This window comes from Dasypus novemcinctus, chromosome 27 (genome assembly GCF_030445035.2).
Source record: "Dasypus novemcinctus isolate mDasNov1 chromosome 27, mDasNov1.1.hap2, whole genome shotgun sequence".
NCBI classification, from domain to species: domain Eukaryota; kingdom Metazoa; phylum Chordata; class Mammalia; order Cingulata; family Dasypodidae; genus Dasypus; species Dasypus novemcinctus.
Window position 1 is genome coordinate 17,945,409 of NC_080699.1, and position 16,602 is coordinate 17,962,010.

The 16,602-nt window shown below is 40.9% G+C and overlaps 1 protein-coding gene across 1 annotated transcript; it reads right to left on the reverse strand.

Moving 5' to 3' along the window:
• Positions 1-13,483: 13,483 nt before the first annotated feature.
• Positions 13,484-16,545, reverse strand: CRYAB (crystallin alpha B). The gene is made up of 3 exons (XM_004481144.5): positions 16,166-16,545; positions 15,005-15,127; positions 13,484-13,831 (listed from the first exon to the last, which is right to left on the reverse strand). Exons 1-3 carry the CDS (start codon positions 16,364-16,366, stop codon positions 13,628-13,630), a joined length of 528 nt encoding a protein of 175 aa, XP_004481201.2. The 5' UTR covers positions 16,367-16,545; the 3' UTR covers positions 13,484-13,627.
• Between the last annotated feature and the right edge of the window lie 57 nt (positions 16,546-16,602).

Below are 16,602 nucleotides of genomic sequence, written 5' to 3' on the forward strand. Positions count from 1 at the left end.
TGTGGTAGACAGACGCCCTAACCACTGGGCCAAGTCCACTTCCCTGCTGTGTCTTCTTATTTTCTCTCATCTGTGTCTCTTGTGTCATTTTGCTGCACCAGTTCTCTGCGTCGGCCAGCACTCCTGCGCGGGGCAGCTTTCCTGAGCTGGGCGGCACTTCTGTGCGGGGTGACATTCCCACATGGGCCAGCTCACCATGTGAGCCAGCTTGCCCTCACCAGGAGGCCCTGGGCATCAAACCCTGGACCTCCTATATGGTAGACAGGAGCCCAATTGGTTGAGCCACATCCCTTTCCCATTCACAGGTGAATTCTAGCAAGCCTTTTGGGAAAAATTATCACCAGTCCTGTTTTAACTCTTCCAAAAAAATTGAAAAGGAGGGAAAATTACCCAACATTTTATGAAGCCAACATCAACCTAATACCAAATCCAGATAAAGACAATACAAGAAAGAAAAATTATAGACCAATTTCTCTAATGAACATAGATGCAATATTCACAAAAAAAATACTTGAAAATAGAATCTGACAGCATATCGAAAGACTTATACATTACAACAAAGTGGGATTTATTGCTGGTATGCAAGGGTGGTTCAACATAAGAAAATCAATGAATATAATATACAGCATTAATAGATTGGAGGGAAAAAACCAAATGATCCTCTCGAACAATGCAGAAAAGGTATTCAACAAAATCCAGCATCCTTTTTTGATAAAACACTTTGAAATATAGGAATAGAATGAAAATTCCACAATATGATAAAAGGCATATATGAAAAACCTGCAGCCAACATCGCACTCAATGGGGAAAGGTTGAAAGCTTCCCTCTAAGATTGGGAACAAGACAAGGATGCCCACTGTCACCATGTTGTTCAACATTGGGCTAGAAATTCTAGCTAAAGCAATTAGACAACAAAAATAAAAGCCATCCAAATAGGAAAAGACAAAATAAAACTCACAGTATTCGCAGATGACATGATTCTATATTTAGAAAAATGTGAAACATCTATGACAAAGCTACTTGAGCTAATAAACAAGTTCAGCAAAGTGTCAGGAAAAAAGACCAAGACACAAAAATCAGTAATGTTTTTGTACACTAGTATTGAACAATCTGAGGTGGAAATAGGGGAAAAACTCTATTTACAATAGCAACAAAAAGACTCATATACCCAGAAATCAATTTAACCAAAGAAGTACAGGACCTATATGCAGAAAATTGCAGGGAAGTGGATGTGGCAAGTGATTGGGCTCCTGCCTACCACCTGGGAGATTCATGATTTGGTTCTCAATGCCTCCTAAAAAAGACAGTGAGCTGCCATCATGGGCAGTTGTGGCAAGCTGACACAACAAGATGACACAACAAGAGACACAGGAAGAATAAAACATAATGAGAGACACAACAAAGCAGGGAACAGAGGTTTCCAGTGTCTCCTAAAGAGGACAAGCAGGATGACAAGCTGACACAACAAGATGATGCAACAAGAGACACGAAGAAAGACTTAATGAGAAACAACAAAAGAGGGAATGATTAGGTGCCTCCCTCCCACATTGGAGGTCCCGGATTCAGTTCCTGATGCCTCCTAAAGAAACAAAGAAGATGAACAGACACAGCAAGTGCAAAAAACAAGGAGGTGGGGAGAGATAAATAAAATAAATCTTAAAAAAAACAACAACTACAAAACAATGCTGAAAGAAATCAATGAAGACTACTAAACAAATGAAAAGGCATTCCAAGTTCATGGATTGGAAGAGAAAGTATCATAAAGGTGTAAATTTTACCCAAACTGATTTATAGATTCAATGTAATACCAATCAAAATTCCAACAGCCTACTTTACAGAAATAGAAAAGTCAATCACTAAATTCATTTGGAAGGGAAAATGCACCCCAATAGCCAAAAGCATTCTAAAAAAGAAGAGAGATGTGGGAGGACTTTCACTGCCTAAACTTGAAATATATTACAAAACTACAGGGGTCAAAACAGCCTGGTGTTGGCATAAAGATAGACACATTGATCAGTGGAATAGAATTGAGAGCCCAGAAATCAACCCTCACCTCTACAGCCAACTGGTTTCGACAAACCTACCAAAGCCGTGTTAATGAGACAAAAGAGTTTGTTACACAAATGTTGTTGGGAGAACTGGATATACATAACCAAAAGAATGAATTAGGACCCCTATCTCACTCCCTAGAAAAGGATCAACTCAAAATGGATCAAAGACCTAAATGGAAAAGCCAGGACCATAAAACTACTAGAAGAAAACGTAGGGAAACATCTTCAAGATACTCTGTGGTAGGTGGTGGTTTCTTGGACCTTACACCCAAAACATGAGCAACCAAAGAAAAAGAAATAGGACCGCCTCAAAATTAAACACTTTCACATCTCAAAGGACTTTATCAAAAGGGTAAAAAGGCAGCTCCCTCAATGGGAGAAAATATTTGGAAATCACATATCTGATAAGTGGTTTATAAAAAATTTTTTGTTTAGTTTTTTTTTTTCAGTTCCCTCTCCCTGAGATGTTCCCTCATCTGTTTGCTCATTGTTTGTTTGTTTTTGCTTGTTGTTTTTGCTCATTGTTTCTGCTCATTGCTCATTGTCTGCTCATCATTTTTTTGTTGTTGTTGTTCTTGTTTGTTTGTTTTGCTCATTGTCTGTATTTTCTTTAAGAGGCACTTGGAGCTGAATCTGGGACCTCCCATGTGCAAGGCAGATGCTCAACTGCATAAGCCACATCTGCTCCCTGCTCATTTGTTTTTGCTCATTGTCTGCTCTGTTTGCTCATTGTCTGCTTGTTGTTTTTGTTCACTGTTTGTTTGTATATTCTTTAGGAGGCACCAGGAACCAAACCTGGGACCTCCCATGTGGGCAGTGGGCACTCACCTGCTTGTGCCACATCCATTCCCCACAATATGAGTTTAATATCCATGATATATAGGGAGATGCTACAATAAAAAAGACCAAGACAACAATAAAGCTCAACAATAAAAAGACCAAGACCCAATTAAAAAATGGGCAAAGGATTTGATAGATTTTGTCCAAAGAAGAAATACAAAAAGAAAGAAAAAATGTTCAACTTCACTAACAATTAGAGAAATGTCAATCAAAGATACAAGGAGATCATTTCACACCTAGTAAAATGGCCACTATTAAGAAGACAGAGAGGGAAACGGACTTTGGCCCAGTGGTTAGGGCTTCCGTCTACCGTATGGGAGGTCCGCGGTTCAAACCCCAGGCCTCCTTGACCCGTGTGGAACTGGCCATGTGCAGTGCTGATGCGCGCAAGGAGTGCCGTGCCACGCAAGGGTGTCCCCCGCGTAGGAGAGCCCCACGCGCAAGGAGTGCGCCCGTGAGGAAAAGCCGCCCAGCGTGAAATGAAAGAGCAGCCTGCCCAGGAATGGCACCGCCCACACTTCCCGTGCCGCTGACGACAACAGAAGCGGACAAAGAAACAAGACGCAGCAAATAGACACCAAGAACAGACAACCAGGGGAGGGGGGGAAATTAAATAAATAAATAAATCTTTAAAAAAAAAAAAAAAAAAAAGAAGACAGAGAACAACAAGTGTTGGAGAGACTATGGAGAGATAGGAACACTTACCACTGATGGTGGGAATGCAGAAGGGTACAGCCCCTGTGAAGAACTGTTTGGCAGTTCCTAAAGAAGATGAATATAGATTTGCCATGTGACCCTGCAATACCACTACTGGGTATATATCCAGAAAAACTGAGAGCAGTGACACGAACAGACATGTGCACACCAATGTTCATAGTGGCTTTGTTCGTGATTGCCAAAAATTGGAGACAACCCAGATGTCCATCACCTGATGAATGGATAAATAAACTGTGGTGTATTCATGCAGCTGTAAGAAGAAATGAAGTTGTAAAGCATACGACAACATGAATGAACCTGGAGGACATTGTGTTGAGTGATGCAAGCCAGACACAAAAGGACAAATACTGTGTGATTGTGCTCCTATGAACTAAACATATAGTGTAATCTCATGGAGTTACTAACTTGAATGAGTCACCAGAAAATAGAATGAGATTAGAGAATGGAAAGCTGAGGGTTAACTTGTGCAGAACTGGTAAAAAGGATGTGTATTATTAATCTTTGGAACTGAATAGAAAAGGTGAAAGCCCAACATAATGTTTGTAACTAGCAGTACTAGTATGCGAGTATGAAAGTGGTGAAAAGGGAAAATCTAAGGTCATTTATGTTACTAAAGGGAAAGCTAAAAAATGTAACATGGAACTGTATAGCATAGTAAAACCACGTGTGAAGTATGAATATATAAAATTGCATATACATATATAAAACTATCTTTCTTTAAATAAATGTATATTTTGTCTGTTATTATCAGACAAAAAAACATCATGCTATGTGAAAGAAACCAGACACAAAGTACTACCTATGGTATGAGTCTATTTATATAAAATATAAGTATAAATCAATTTATAAAGATGAAATTACATTAGTGGTTATATAGGGCTTGGGGAGGACTGCTAAGGAGTGTGGAGTTTTTCTTTTTGGAGTAATGAAATTGTTTTAAAATTGTTCTAAAATCACAACATTGTGATTTTACTAAAAGCCATTGATTCTACACTTTAAATAGATCATATAGTATGTGAATATATCTCAATAAAACTTCTTAAAATGTAAATAATTATGCAAGAATAGCCAGAAATAGCAGTACAACAGGGGAAGCATGGAGAGATTGAGAGGTGAAGAATTTTCTTGTTTGTCTGTTTTTTTGTTTATTATTATTATTATTGAAATAATGAATATGCTCTAATAGTAGTTGAAGTGATGAATGCAAACTATGTGATTATGCCAAATACCATTGATTGCGCACTTTGGATGAATTTATATATATTATCAATAAAATTGAATATATATCAATAAAATTGATCTTTGAAAAAAAAGAAAAAAGAAACCATGGAGGCAAGAAGGCAGTGGGAAGATTTATTTTATTTTATTGTTATTTTTTTTTGTAGTTCAGATTTTTTTACCCTTTTCCACCAGACTTATAGCAAATAACATCTCTGGGGTTTCTTAAAATATGTCTAGGCTAATTGTTATGTCTGTTTCACCTTATCTGGTGATTCAATGAGTGGCAGAAAAAAGTAAGAAAGCTAAATTATCCACACGCAAACATAAATCATGATGGAAATCCTGTTCCTTTCCATGAAGCAGGTAAAATCCGTAGGCATGAGGAAGTAAGGGAATAAAATCATTGTGAGCTTATCTAAGACTTTAAAAAGGTTTTTTTACAAGACTGTTTTACATGGACTTTGGAACTTTACATTTGCTATAATACATGTTTTTAATAGAGATAAGGATTGGTAAAATATGCATGCAAAGTTGAGTAATAATAAACAAAAGAGAAGGTATCAGATGCATCACAGTACTGATCCATGTCCCGAAGGAGCAATGAAGTATAAAAAACATTGCACCCTGTTGTCAGGCATCTGTTGTCTGTTCACTTGAGATTCTGCATTTAGGTAGTCCTCAAATTTACCATCAGTGTAGTCAATGACAGGCTGCCAACAATTACTATTATCGACTGCATCTCGAAATCCTGGGGTATCAACTATTGTGAGCAGCAACTGAACACCACCTTCTTTGATTAAAACTTTGGATTGCTCCACCTGTACAGTCTTTTTTAGTCTATGGGAAGGACCTGGATACTCTGGAGAATACAAATCTGTGAGGAATAACAAGTTGATTAACATTGACTTTCCCAATCCAAATTCACCTACTACCATAAGTGTGAATTCAAACCCTCTCTTCACTGATTTTCTGTATACTTGATTTGGGAGATTTGCAAATCCCACATAGCCTTCAAGTTTTTTCTGTTGAGCTACTTTGTAAAGAACACATGTCCATCATTCCAGTGTTTCAGATTCCAACGGAATAGATCCATATACCAACCCTGGTGCTGCTGTTGATGCTCCTGGAAGATGTATTTTAAATGCTGGAAGCAAAAAAATTGCCAACCAAGAGTTCTACATCTGGCAAACTGGCCTTCAAATATGAAGGAGGGGTTAAGATATTCTCACATAAACAAAAGCTGAGGGACTTCACTTCTACTAAACTGGCCCTACAAGAAATGCTGAAGGAAGATTTGGGGATTGAAAGGAAACTTCAATAGACAATTGATTGAAACCATATGAAGAAACAATGATCTCTGGTAAAGATAATGACTTAGATATTTATATATATATAAATAACAGTACTACTTTTTATTTTTACTTTTGTAATTCCACTTTTTTACTTCCTACAGGATCTAAAAGTCACATGATAAATCAAGGGTTTGGGACTCATAATGTATAAATATGTAAATTGTGACAACTCTACATAAAGATGGGGGACAGAGGGGTATAGGAACATAGCTTGTATATACCATTCAAGTTAAGTTGGTATAAAACAAACAGGATTGTTATAGATTTAGGATGTCAAATTTTTTTTTTAAGATTTATTTATTTATTTGTTTCTCTCCCCTGCCCCCCCCACCCCGGTTGTCTGTTCTTTGTGTCTATTTGCTGCGTCATCTTCTTTGTCTGCTTCTGTTGCTGTCACCTGCACAGGAATCTGTGTTTCTTTTTGTTGCATCATCTTGTGTGTCAGCTCTCCGTGTGTGCAGCGCAGGCTGCACTTTCATGCTGGGCGGCTCTCCTTATACAGTGCACTCTTTGCCCATGGGGCTCCCCAGCGCAGCCCGGCACTCCTTGCGTTCATCAGCACTACGCATGGGCCAGCTCCACATGGGTCAAGGAGACCTTGAACCGCGGACTTCCCATGTGGTAGACTGACGCCCTAACCACTGGGCCAAGTCTGCCGCCTGCAGGATGTCAAATTTTTTAATCCCCATGGTAACTACAAGAAAATATCAGAGCATACGCAAGCTCATAGAGACAGAAAGAATACAGTTTATCGGGGGCGTGGGGTGGGGCAGTGGGGGGTTAATGCAAAATGAGGTAGGGTTCTGTTTGGGGTGAAGGGAAAATTCGGGTGGTGAGGTACTGAAATATTGCAAATGTTATTAATCCCATAGAATGTATGCTTAGGAGAGGTTGGGATGGGAACACTTACGTATATGTTTCCAAATTGGAAAAAAAAAAGAGAAAGTAAGGAGATAATGACAATTAAATGCAATACATGATCCTGGATGGGACCTAGGAATGGAGGAGGAAAGGCTCAAAGGGACATTTTGGGACATAAGGAAAAATTAGAACATAGAATGTAAGCCTTATATCAATAAATTTCTTAAACTTGATAACTACACTTGAGATGATTACATAAGTGAAAATATCCTTGTTTGTAGGAAAAGTACGTGGAAATATTATGTGTTCAAGGAGTATGATGTGTGCAATCTGTTCCCCAGACCCCGGATGGCTCCCTCTTCTGTTTGGATCATTGTTTTTTTGCTCATTCTCTGCTTGTTGTCTGTTTTTTCTTTAGGAGGCACTGGGAACCAAACCCAGGACCTCCCATGTGGGAGACAGGCACTCAACTGCTTGAGCCACATTCGCTCCCTGCTGGTTTTTTGTTTTTCCTGATTGTCTGCTCATTGTTTGTTTGTCTTCTTTAAGAGGCACCAGGAACTGAACCTGAAACCTTCCATGTGGGAGGTGGGTGCTCAACTGCCTGAGCCACATCTGCTCCCCCAAAATCTGTTCTTAAGTGTTCAGAAAATGATACATGGATAGGTAGAAGATAGACGGATGATAGGCAAAATGTTAATACAGCAAAAGTGGCAAGATGTTAAAATTGATGGATCTAGGTTAGCCGGGGCGGGTCAGAGGAATGTCAAACTTATCAGCTGCCATTGCTTGCTTCTAGACCTACCATTGCCATGTGTTTGGAGCAGAGGGTTACATCAAACATGAACCCACTGCTCTAACTTGTCAAAGTCTTTCCCCTGTTTGTTCTTTGACCCACAACTATCCTCGAACTGTCTTTATGAAAGGAAAAGTTTTGCTAACTCTAATAGGTACTTCAGCTCAGATGCCATTTTACTTTTATATTCTGTATTTGATAATCCACTTGACCACCCACCTCACAGTCTCCTGCAATGCCCTTTTGGTTGATGTCTCTATTTCCCATTCTGTGCCTCCTTATTCATCATTATAATGTTCCCAGAATGATCATTTAAAAATGCAGTTCAGGGAAGTGGATTTGGCTCAATGGATAAGGCATCCACCTACCACATGGGAGGTTCAAGTTTCAAACCCAGGACCTCCTGACCCATGTGATGAGCTGGCCCATGCGCAAGGAGTGCCATGCCACGCAGGGGTTTCCCCCGTGTAGGGGAGCCCCACACACAAGGAGTGTGCCCCATAGAGAGAACTGCCCAGCACAGAAAAAGTGCAACCTGTCCAGGAGTAGCGTTGCACATATGGAGAGCTGATGCAGCAAGATGACACAACAATAAGAGAAAAAAAAAGAGACACAGATTCCTGGTGCCGCTGACAAGAATACAAGCGGACACAGAAGAACACACAGCAAATGGGCACAGAGAGCAGACCATGGGGCGGGAGCGGGGAAGGAGAGAGAAAGAAATAAAAATAAAATAAAATTTAAAAAATGCAGTTTGTCATGTCACTCCCTTACTTAAAATCCTTCATTGGCTTCTACAAGCTTCATGATAAATTCCAAACTCCTTAGCTGAGCCCCTTTCTAACTCTCTTGCTTCATCTCTCACACTCCCTCTCATTCAACCAGTGCTCCAACCAAATCTGAATTCCCATAGTTTTCTGGGTACTTCATGCTGTTCCTTCTCCCTGGATTATATTTCCCTTCCCTTTTCGCCTGCTAAGTCACATATACTTCTTTTGTTTTTTAAAGAGGTACTGGGGTTTGAACCTAGGACCTCATACATGGTCCGCTCCCCAATAAAAGTTGGTGTTTTGTTTGTTTGCTTTTGTTTTTAGAAAGTGCTGGGATGGAACCCAGGACCTCGTACATAGGAAGCAGGTGCTCAACCACTTGAGCTACCTCTACTCCCCCACATATACTTTTTAAATGATTTATTTATTTTTTTATTTATTTTGCTCATTGTTTTTTCTTGAGGAGGCACCGAGAATCGAACCTGGGACCTCCCAAGTGGGAGGTGGGTGCTCAACTGCCTGAGCCATATACGCTCCCCATATATACTTTTAAGATTTCAGTCAGACACCCACTAGAATGGCTATAATAAAAAACAGATAACATGGGTTGGTGAGGACGTAGAGAAATTGGAATAGTCATACACTGCCAGTGGAATGTAAAATGGAGCAACTGCTTTGGAACACAGTCCAGCAGTTCTTCAAAAGGTTCAACAGAGAGTTACCGTATGTGCCATCAATTCCACTCATCGGTATATACCCAAGAGAAATGAAAGCATATGTCCATGCAAAAACTCATATACAGGTATTCATAATAGCCCCAAAGTGAAACTCCAACCCCAATGTCCACAACTGATGAATTTAGTTAAGCAAAAAGTGGTATATCAATATAATGTAATATTTGGTAATAAAAACTAATGATATATGGATCCATGCTACAACATGAACATTATGCTAATAAGCTAATCACAAGGGAACACATACTGTGTGATTCCTATATGAAATGTCCAGAATAGGAGGATCTGTGAAGACAAATAATAGATTGGTGGTTTCCTGGGCCTGGGTGCAGGAAAGGGAGGTTGGATTGAAGGGTGACAACTAAGGGGTGCAGAATGTCTTCTTGGGCCAATGAAATTATTACAAAATTGATTGTGATGATAGATGCACAGCTGTGTGAATATATTAAAAACCATTGAGGGAAGCAGACTTGGCCCAATGGATAGGGCATCCATCTACCACATGGGAGATCCGCGATTCAAACCCCGGGCTTCCCTGACCTGTGTGGAGCTGGCTCATGAGTAGTGCTGATGCGCGCAAGGAGTACTGTGTCACGCAAGGGTGTCCCCGGCGTAGGGGAGCCCCACATGCAAGGAGTGTGCCCCGTAAGGAGAGGCGCCCAGCGCGAAAGAAAGTGCAGCCTGCCCAGGAATGGCAATGCACACACAGAGAGCTGACACAGCAAGATGATGCAACAAAAAGAAACACAGATTCCCGTGCCCCTGACAACAACAGAAGCAGACAAAGAAGAACACGCAGCAAATGGACACAGAGAACAGACAGCTGGGGGTGGGGGGAGAGAAATAAAATAAATCTTTAAAAAGAAATTAAAAAAATAAAAACCATTGAATGTTCACTTTAAATGGGTGAATTATATATAATGAGACTTTTCTCTCAAGAAAGCTATAAAATGCTAATTTAGTCAGGTATAACCATCTCCAGGAATCCGTCCATGCCCAGAGTAAGTATTTCTCTTGAGGGACCTCATATCAAACATTTTAAATGGACATCTTAGAATCCTGAAACTATGCCTTAGAATTGTCTTTTTACTTGTCTGCTCTTCCACTTGATTCTTCCTTAAGGGCATAAAACATGTCTTATTTTTGTAGCTGGCACATAGAAGCACAGTAGGCATGCAAATAATTATTGAGTAACCATTGTAAATCTTCAGAATATAGACTCACTGCAGTCCTTAGAATAAGATATGAAGTATAAAATAGAAGTGAACTTTTCTAAGCATGAAATATATAACATTCCCAAATTAAATTATTATCTAGAACCATTAGGCAAAGAGCTCCACCATTTTTTTAAGTGTTACGTCTTGCACAAATACCATATGTTAAACATATTTCCCAGTATTCATCCTTAAAAAATGCTAGATTTTTAAAAGCTCCTAGCAAGTATCTATCACATAGTAAGTACTCCATAAATGTTATCTAACATTAAAACAACAACAAAAACAAATGCTAGTTAGAATTACCTCAACAAATTCCTGGCATAATTCAGATATAAGGAATGAAGCTAAATTGTGGATAAGCTAGCTAAAAAGCTAAAAAAATAAAAATAAAACCCTCAAGTTTAGTGGACCAGGAAAGTCTATGCTAGCTGCAAACAATCTTAGCAAAAGTTGTAATTTGAAAAAAAACAATAAAGAACTAGTCTAACTTGGGCAAGGCAACAATAAACAACAACAAAAAAAGTGACCCTGCACATACTTAAGACATTTGTTGAAAGCAAAGTGTCCTCAGATTTCTGCTTGAGAAACACCCCTATAATTCACTAAAATGATTAAAATTGATGCAACATTAATATTATTTTGATACATGGTTCCCAGGATATTCTTCAGTTTTTATACTATTTAATTCAGCCTCTTCTCAATTAAGATGTTTCTGCCTACCAATAACAAAAAACTCACATCAAAATTACTCAAAAACAAGATATAATTCCAAAGTAAGAAGGCTCCAGAGTTGGTAAATTCAGCAATTCAGGGACCTTACCATCCTCAGCATATCACAGATGCCTGCTGGTTTCAAGAGGGCTACTGCAATCTGGAAATGACATTCTCATGCCACAATATACAGAGGGTAAAAAAATAAATTTTTTTTTCAAGCTAAGAAACCTTTTCTAAAAGCATATCTAGCAGACTTTCTTCCAGTCTAATTGTCAGAATTGAGCCATGGTCCTTTAAAACCAGGGAATTCCTGTGATTGAGTTGAACTAATCAAGATTTTTCACCTGCAGTGGAAACTTGGGACTCCCTTCCCTGAACACATGATCTAGGAAGAACAAGGTGGATACCTAAACCCTTCTGGGGTACTGCTGGCGAGACCACAATAGCTGTTGTATAGGCAGCCAATAGTGTGTGTGACAAAGCCACAAAAACTGACTGTAAGGTTAGAGAAATCTGACTTTTGGCTAGATCGCAACATTTCCAGCCATTAGGAAGTTGTTTTTTGTTTCTGAAGAGAAAGCATGTTGAAACTGGGTTGATTTTCAATTTATATTGTCCTAGCTCCACATTCCACACTCCATCATGAAAAACTTAGGCAACTGTTTTGTGTAGAATATTTTAAAAGCATGGTCAGTCCCCAAACCTACTCTTTGAGGGCAAGAATCTCACTTTGCCTCACAGTTATTAGGTAGCACTTCTTAAGAAATCAGAAATCAAGTAGAAACTGCTGAAAAAAAAAAAAAGTGTTGTCTCTAAACATTTATGCCACATATCCTATACCAAGGCTATTTTTCTATTAAGTCAGTTTTATCTAGACCTACCAAGAGAAATGGTGATGTTTAAGTTAAATAATGGAGTCATTTATTGATGAATTAGTCATTGTATTTCTAAAATTTAACTTTTTCCTCATGGTCATTGTATTAGTCAGCTAAAGGGTTGCTGATGCAAAATACAAGTAATCTGTTGGCTTTTATAAAGGGTATTTAATTGGGGTGGAAGCTTACAGTTATAAGGCCCTACAGAGTACAACTCAAGGTACCATAAGAGGTACTTTCCCACCCAAAGTCTGTTGCCCCGTGTTGAAGCAAGATGGCTGCCAATATCTGCAAGGGTTCAGCCTTCCTCTTTCCTCTTAAGGCTCTGTGGGCCCAGCTTCCAATCTCAGCTGTAGGCTGGAGGGCTCGTTTCTATCAGGGCTCAGCTGCTCTGGTCTCCACAAGGTCAACTATAGACTATCAGATGAACGACTCCTCTTTCTTCCCTGGTCTGTAGGATCAAAGCTGACAAGTTCTCTCCTCTTCCATGTCTGTGGAGCTCTCTCTTATTCCTCTGTGTATCTACTTCTGTTGTCTTGCTTAAGCGTCAATTTATACAGCCCACCATGGGGGCAGGGACTCAGCCCTACACACCCTAATGATATGGTTGAATCAAAGCCCTAATTGTAATACAGTTTAATCAAAGTCATCACAGCTGAATCTAATACAATCAAAGGGTATCATAGCCAGTGTAATAGACCAGTTTACAAACATAATCAAATATCTTTCTTGGAATTCATAAATAATATCAAACTGCTACAGTCATCAATTGGATGGTTCTTAGTCTTAAGTCAATAGGTATTTGCTGTCTAATTTAGAGGCCACGCCTGAGAGGCTTGTTAGGTGATAAACACCCAGACCCATTAATTGCCCTTGTGAAACCGCTAAAGGCAATGCTTATCAGTAGGAAAATATCAACGTTGGAGGCGCCATATATTCTCTTTATTTCAGAGATGCAGTAAGGCCTTTTGAACCCTGGTATCCAGAGTTTCTTCAGATCTGCTCAGGTTGTTGCAACTGAAGGCTAAACTCAAAGAAGGAGGGAAGAGAGGAACTGACATTCCTTGAATTCTGACAGAGGCCTCACCTACTTTTTCTCCTTAATTCTCTCCTTACAACTTTGTACAAATAATCATCCCATGTTGTAAACAAAAACTTGAAGACCAGAAAAGTTAAGGGATTTGCCTAAATTTATATCATTAGGAAGTGGTGCCGCCAGTCATTCTGACTCTAAAATCCTTGGAGCCCCCCCAAAGCATAATGGGATGATTAAATAGATCTGCTGGGATGTGCACGTTCATTTAAAAACATACTGAAGAGTCACACATGAGACAGTTATCTGTTGCTGAATGATATTTTATTAGCTTAACAAATTGGGCCTGCCCTTAGCATTAATAAGCTTTGTCACTAGGCACAAGATTTTCATTCACTGGTTGGGGGAAGCTTTTTGTGTTAAAAAATTCACTAGAGAAAGAGCATCTATTTCTTGGAGGAGGCAGTGAGAGCAGGCTTCTCTTCACGGGTGATGGGAATGGTGCGCTCAGGGCCAGAGGCCTGTTTCCTTGGTCCGTTCACAGTAAGGACGCCATCAGATGACAGGGATGAAGTAATGGCGACAGGGTCCACGTCGGCTGGGATCCGGTATTTCCTGTGGAACTCCCGGGAGATGAAACCATGTTCATCCTAATCCAAGGGAACAAGGGAAGAGGGGAGAGAGATGAGAATAGGACATCATACCACTTGACTACAGCCCACATTCCATGGCAACGAGGTGAAAGAAAGCGAAGTAGTTGTTCATTTCAGATTGGGGGCTAAAATGAAGTTGCGCAGGTGGCCATTCCTACCAACAAGAGTGTCTGAGAAGTCGGAAACATTTCCAAACTTCATGGTTCTCCAAACTCTGGGGCACAGCTACGTTTAGGGGTATTTCCCAAACGTTTAGATTGAGGTTTGCTGGACCTTCAAGAGTTGGAATCTCACCCTGGCATGGAGGTTATGAGTCTCTGGGGAAGCCCATAAATTGTCCTGACTCTTCAGGAGTACCCAGGATGTTCCAGACCAACAGGACTGCTGCCCTCCAGGGCGACTATGACCCAAACTTAAATTATGTAAGCAAAATGGAACCAGCCTGCAGACAAATTTCTGTCTGATATACAAGTTTCTGGGTTATGATTAATGGCGAGAAGCATACTCATTTATCCAGGCAGGCTCTCAATTAACTGATTTCCATCTAGCTATTAGGAACTGAGCACAGCACTGACACTTAGGCAAGCAGAGTAGCTCAGCAGTAAGATGGGCATAAAGAGGAGAAATGGATTCCTGAACAAATATAAGAGGAGCCACAATCTCACATGCCTTCGGGTGCATGAAATTAATGTAATTATGTAAAGCAACCAGGTGTCTGACAAGTACTATGCCTAAATCAGTGGTTTTCAACCTTGGCTGTGTATAGAATTATCTAGGGAGCTTTAACCAAATGCCGATGCCTGCCTGGGTCTCACCTAAACATTCTCATACAATTACAGTTCTGAGGTAATTGGTCTGGGGTGCACCTAAGCATTGGGATTTTTGAAAACTCACCCTGGTGATTCTAATGTGGCCAAGATTGAGAACCACTGGCTTAAATGGAGAGTGAACATTCCATCTCTCCCATTTAAGGCAATCAAATCAAAACAAAGGCCACTTTCTTGACAACAACAACAAAAAAGTCTGTGACTAGTTAGTCTTCTGGCTACTGATGTGTGACCTTGATCCAGACCCTCAGACTGGAATGTTGCCAGCCTCAGAGGCTGATGGCAGTGACAGGCACATAGTAGGCACTGAATGAATGGGCAGAAGAGAAAACAAGCTATGTACCTGGCGCTCTTCATGTTTGCCATGGACCTCAATCACATCTCCCAGCACCTTGACCTTGAGTTCCTCTGGGGAGAAGTGCTTCACATCCAGGTTGACAGAGAACCTGTCCTTCTCCAGGCGCATCTAGAAACAGCAAGGTGGGGGGAAGGGGACAGTGGAAAAGATGGCAGGAGATCCCATTACATTCATATGGTCTCATCATTCTACAGAGTTGCCTTCTGTCCAGCTAATTTATCCTCGTCTTTTCTGCTAAAAATGCCTTTTTGAATAAAGAAACATGGCTTTCTGGTTTAGGGGAACCACCACAGTGGTACCCAAAGCACGCCACTTAGTCATGAGGCCTAAACCTTATTTACAGAGACAAGAAGACAGGCCACTCAGGGGACTTCACCCGTCACAAGAATGGCCTGGCCATGGCTTCTGCTGCCTCCCTAACTCCAATGCCTGGCCTTTGTCTGTGAGACAAAGGCCCCATTTTCTTGTTGAGCTCTCTGCCAAGTTTCCTACTCACCCATCTGGAATGTTCCGCTGGCTCTGCTTGTCCTTCCAAAGCCCTTGCCCACTCAGCTCTTGTTTACTCACACTTGATTATTTTTAAATCAAGGTTATTATCGCAGCAGCTTTTGTCACCCTTATCTGCTCACCCTTCTCCCACCCTCCTGGGATAAGTGGAGTTCTCTTCCTCAAAAGGCTTGGACCTAGGCCAATGCCCAGTTCCATCCCTGAGAAGCCAGGAAAGCCACTGAGAATAAAAAGGAACAGCGGTGGCTGTCTCCAGTTCCACCCAATAGGGATGAAAAGCCAGGATGTGGCCAGGAGAATGAGGTGTTAGAAGAGGGAGCAAACGAGTCTGAAGGCAGCTCTCTCCCTGCAGATCATTATGAACCAAGCCAGGGAATGGACATCCTGCTCAGAAGCTAGAGGTCAGAAGATGACTTTTATGGTGCATAAAGACCGTGCACTAATAAACAGGATATAGAGAAGCATCAAATAGGTAACCGGGGGAGGGCAGTCCTAGCAACTCCTCTTTCTTCACTTCTAGACACCTAAGGCACTTAAATATAATCAGGTTTAAGCAGAGAGGGAAAGGAGAGTGGATGGAGAAGTGTCCAGGAAGTTCTAGAAAGAACTCTCCTGCCCTGGCAGGGACGGGGGGCTCACCTCTGAGAGCCCAGTGTCAATCCAGCTGGGTGCCCGCAGAAAAGAGGGCAGCCGAAGGTAGAAGGGGCTCAGGGAAGTAGAAGCTGGGAAGAGATCCGATTCCAACAGGTGCTCTCCGAAGAATTGGTCAAAGAGGCGGCTGGGGGAGTGGAAAGGAAAAAAGGGACGGCGGATCCAGGGATGGTGGATGGCGATGTCCATGGTGGCTGGCGAGCGTGGGCACTCAGCTGGTTGGTCAGCTCCTTCAGCCTCCGCTACAGCCAACCCTTTATATACACAGTCTTGTGAAGCTTCTGGAATGGTGATGTCAGGGGTTTTATTATCCCAGCTCGCCACCCGTTCATGGAGACTTGTGATGGGATTTGGCAGGGTGACACATACCCAATACTCACTGAGCTAAGAAAAGAGAAACATAAACATGTCTGAGCTGGCCAGTG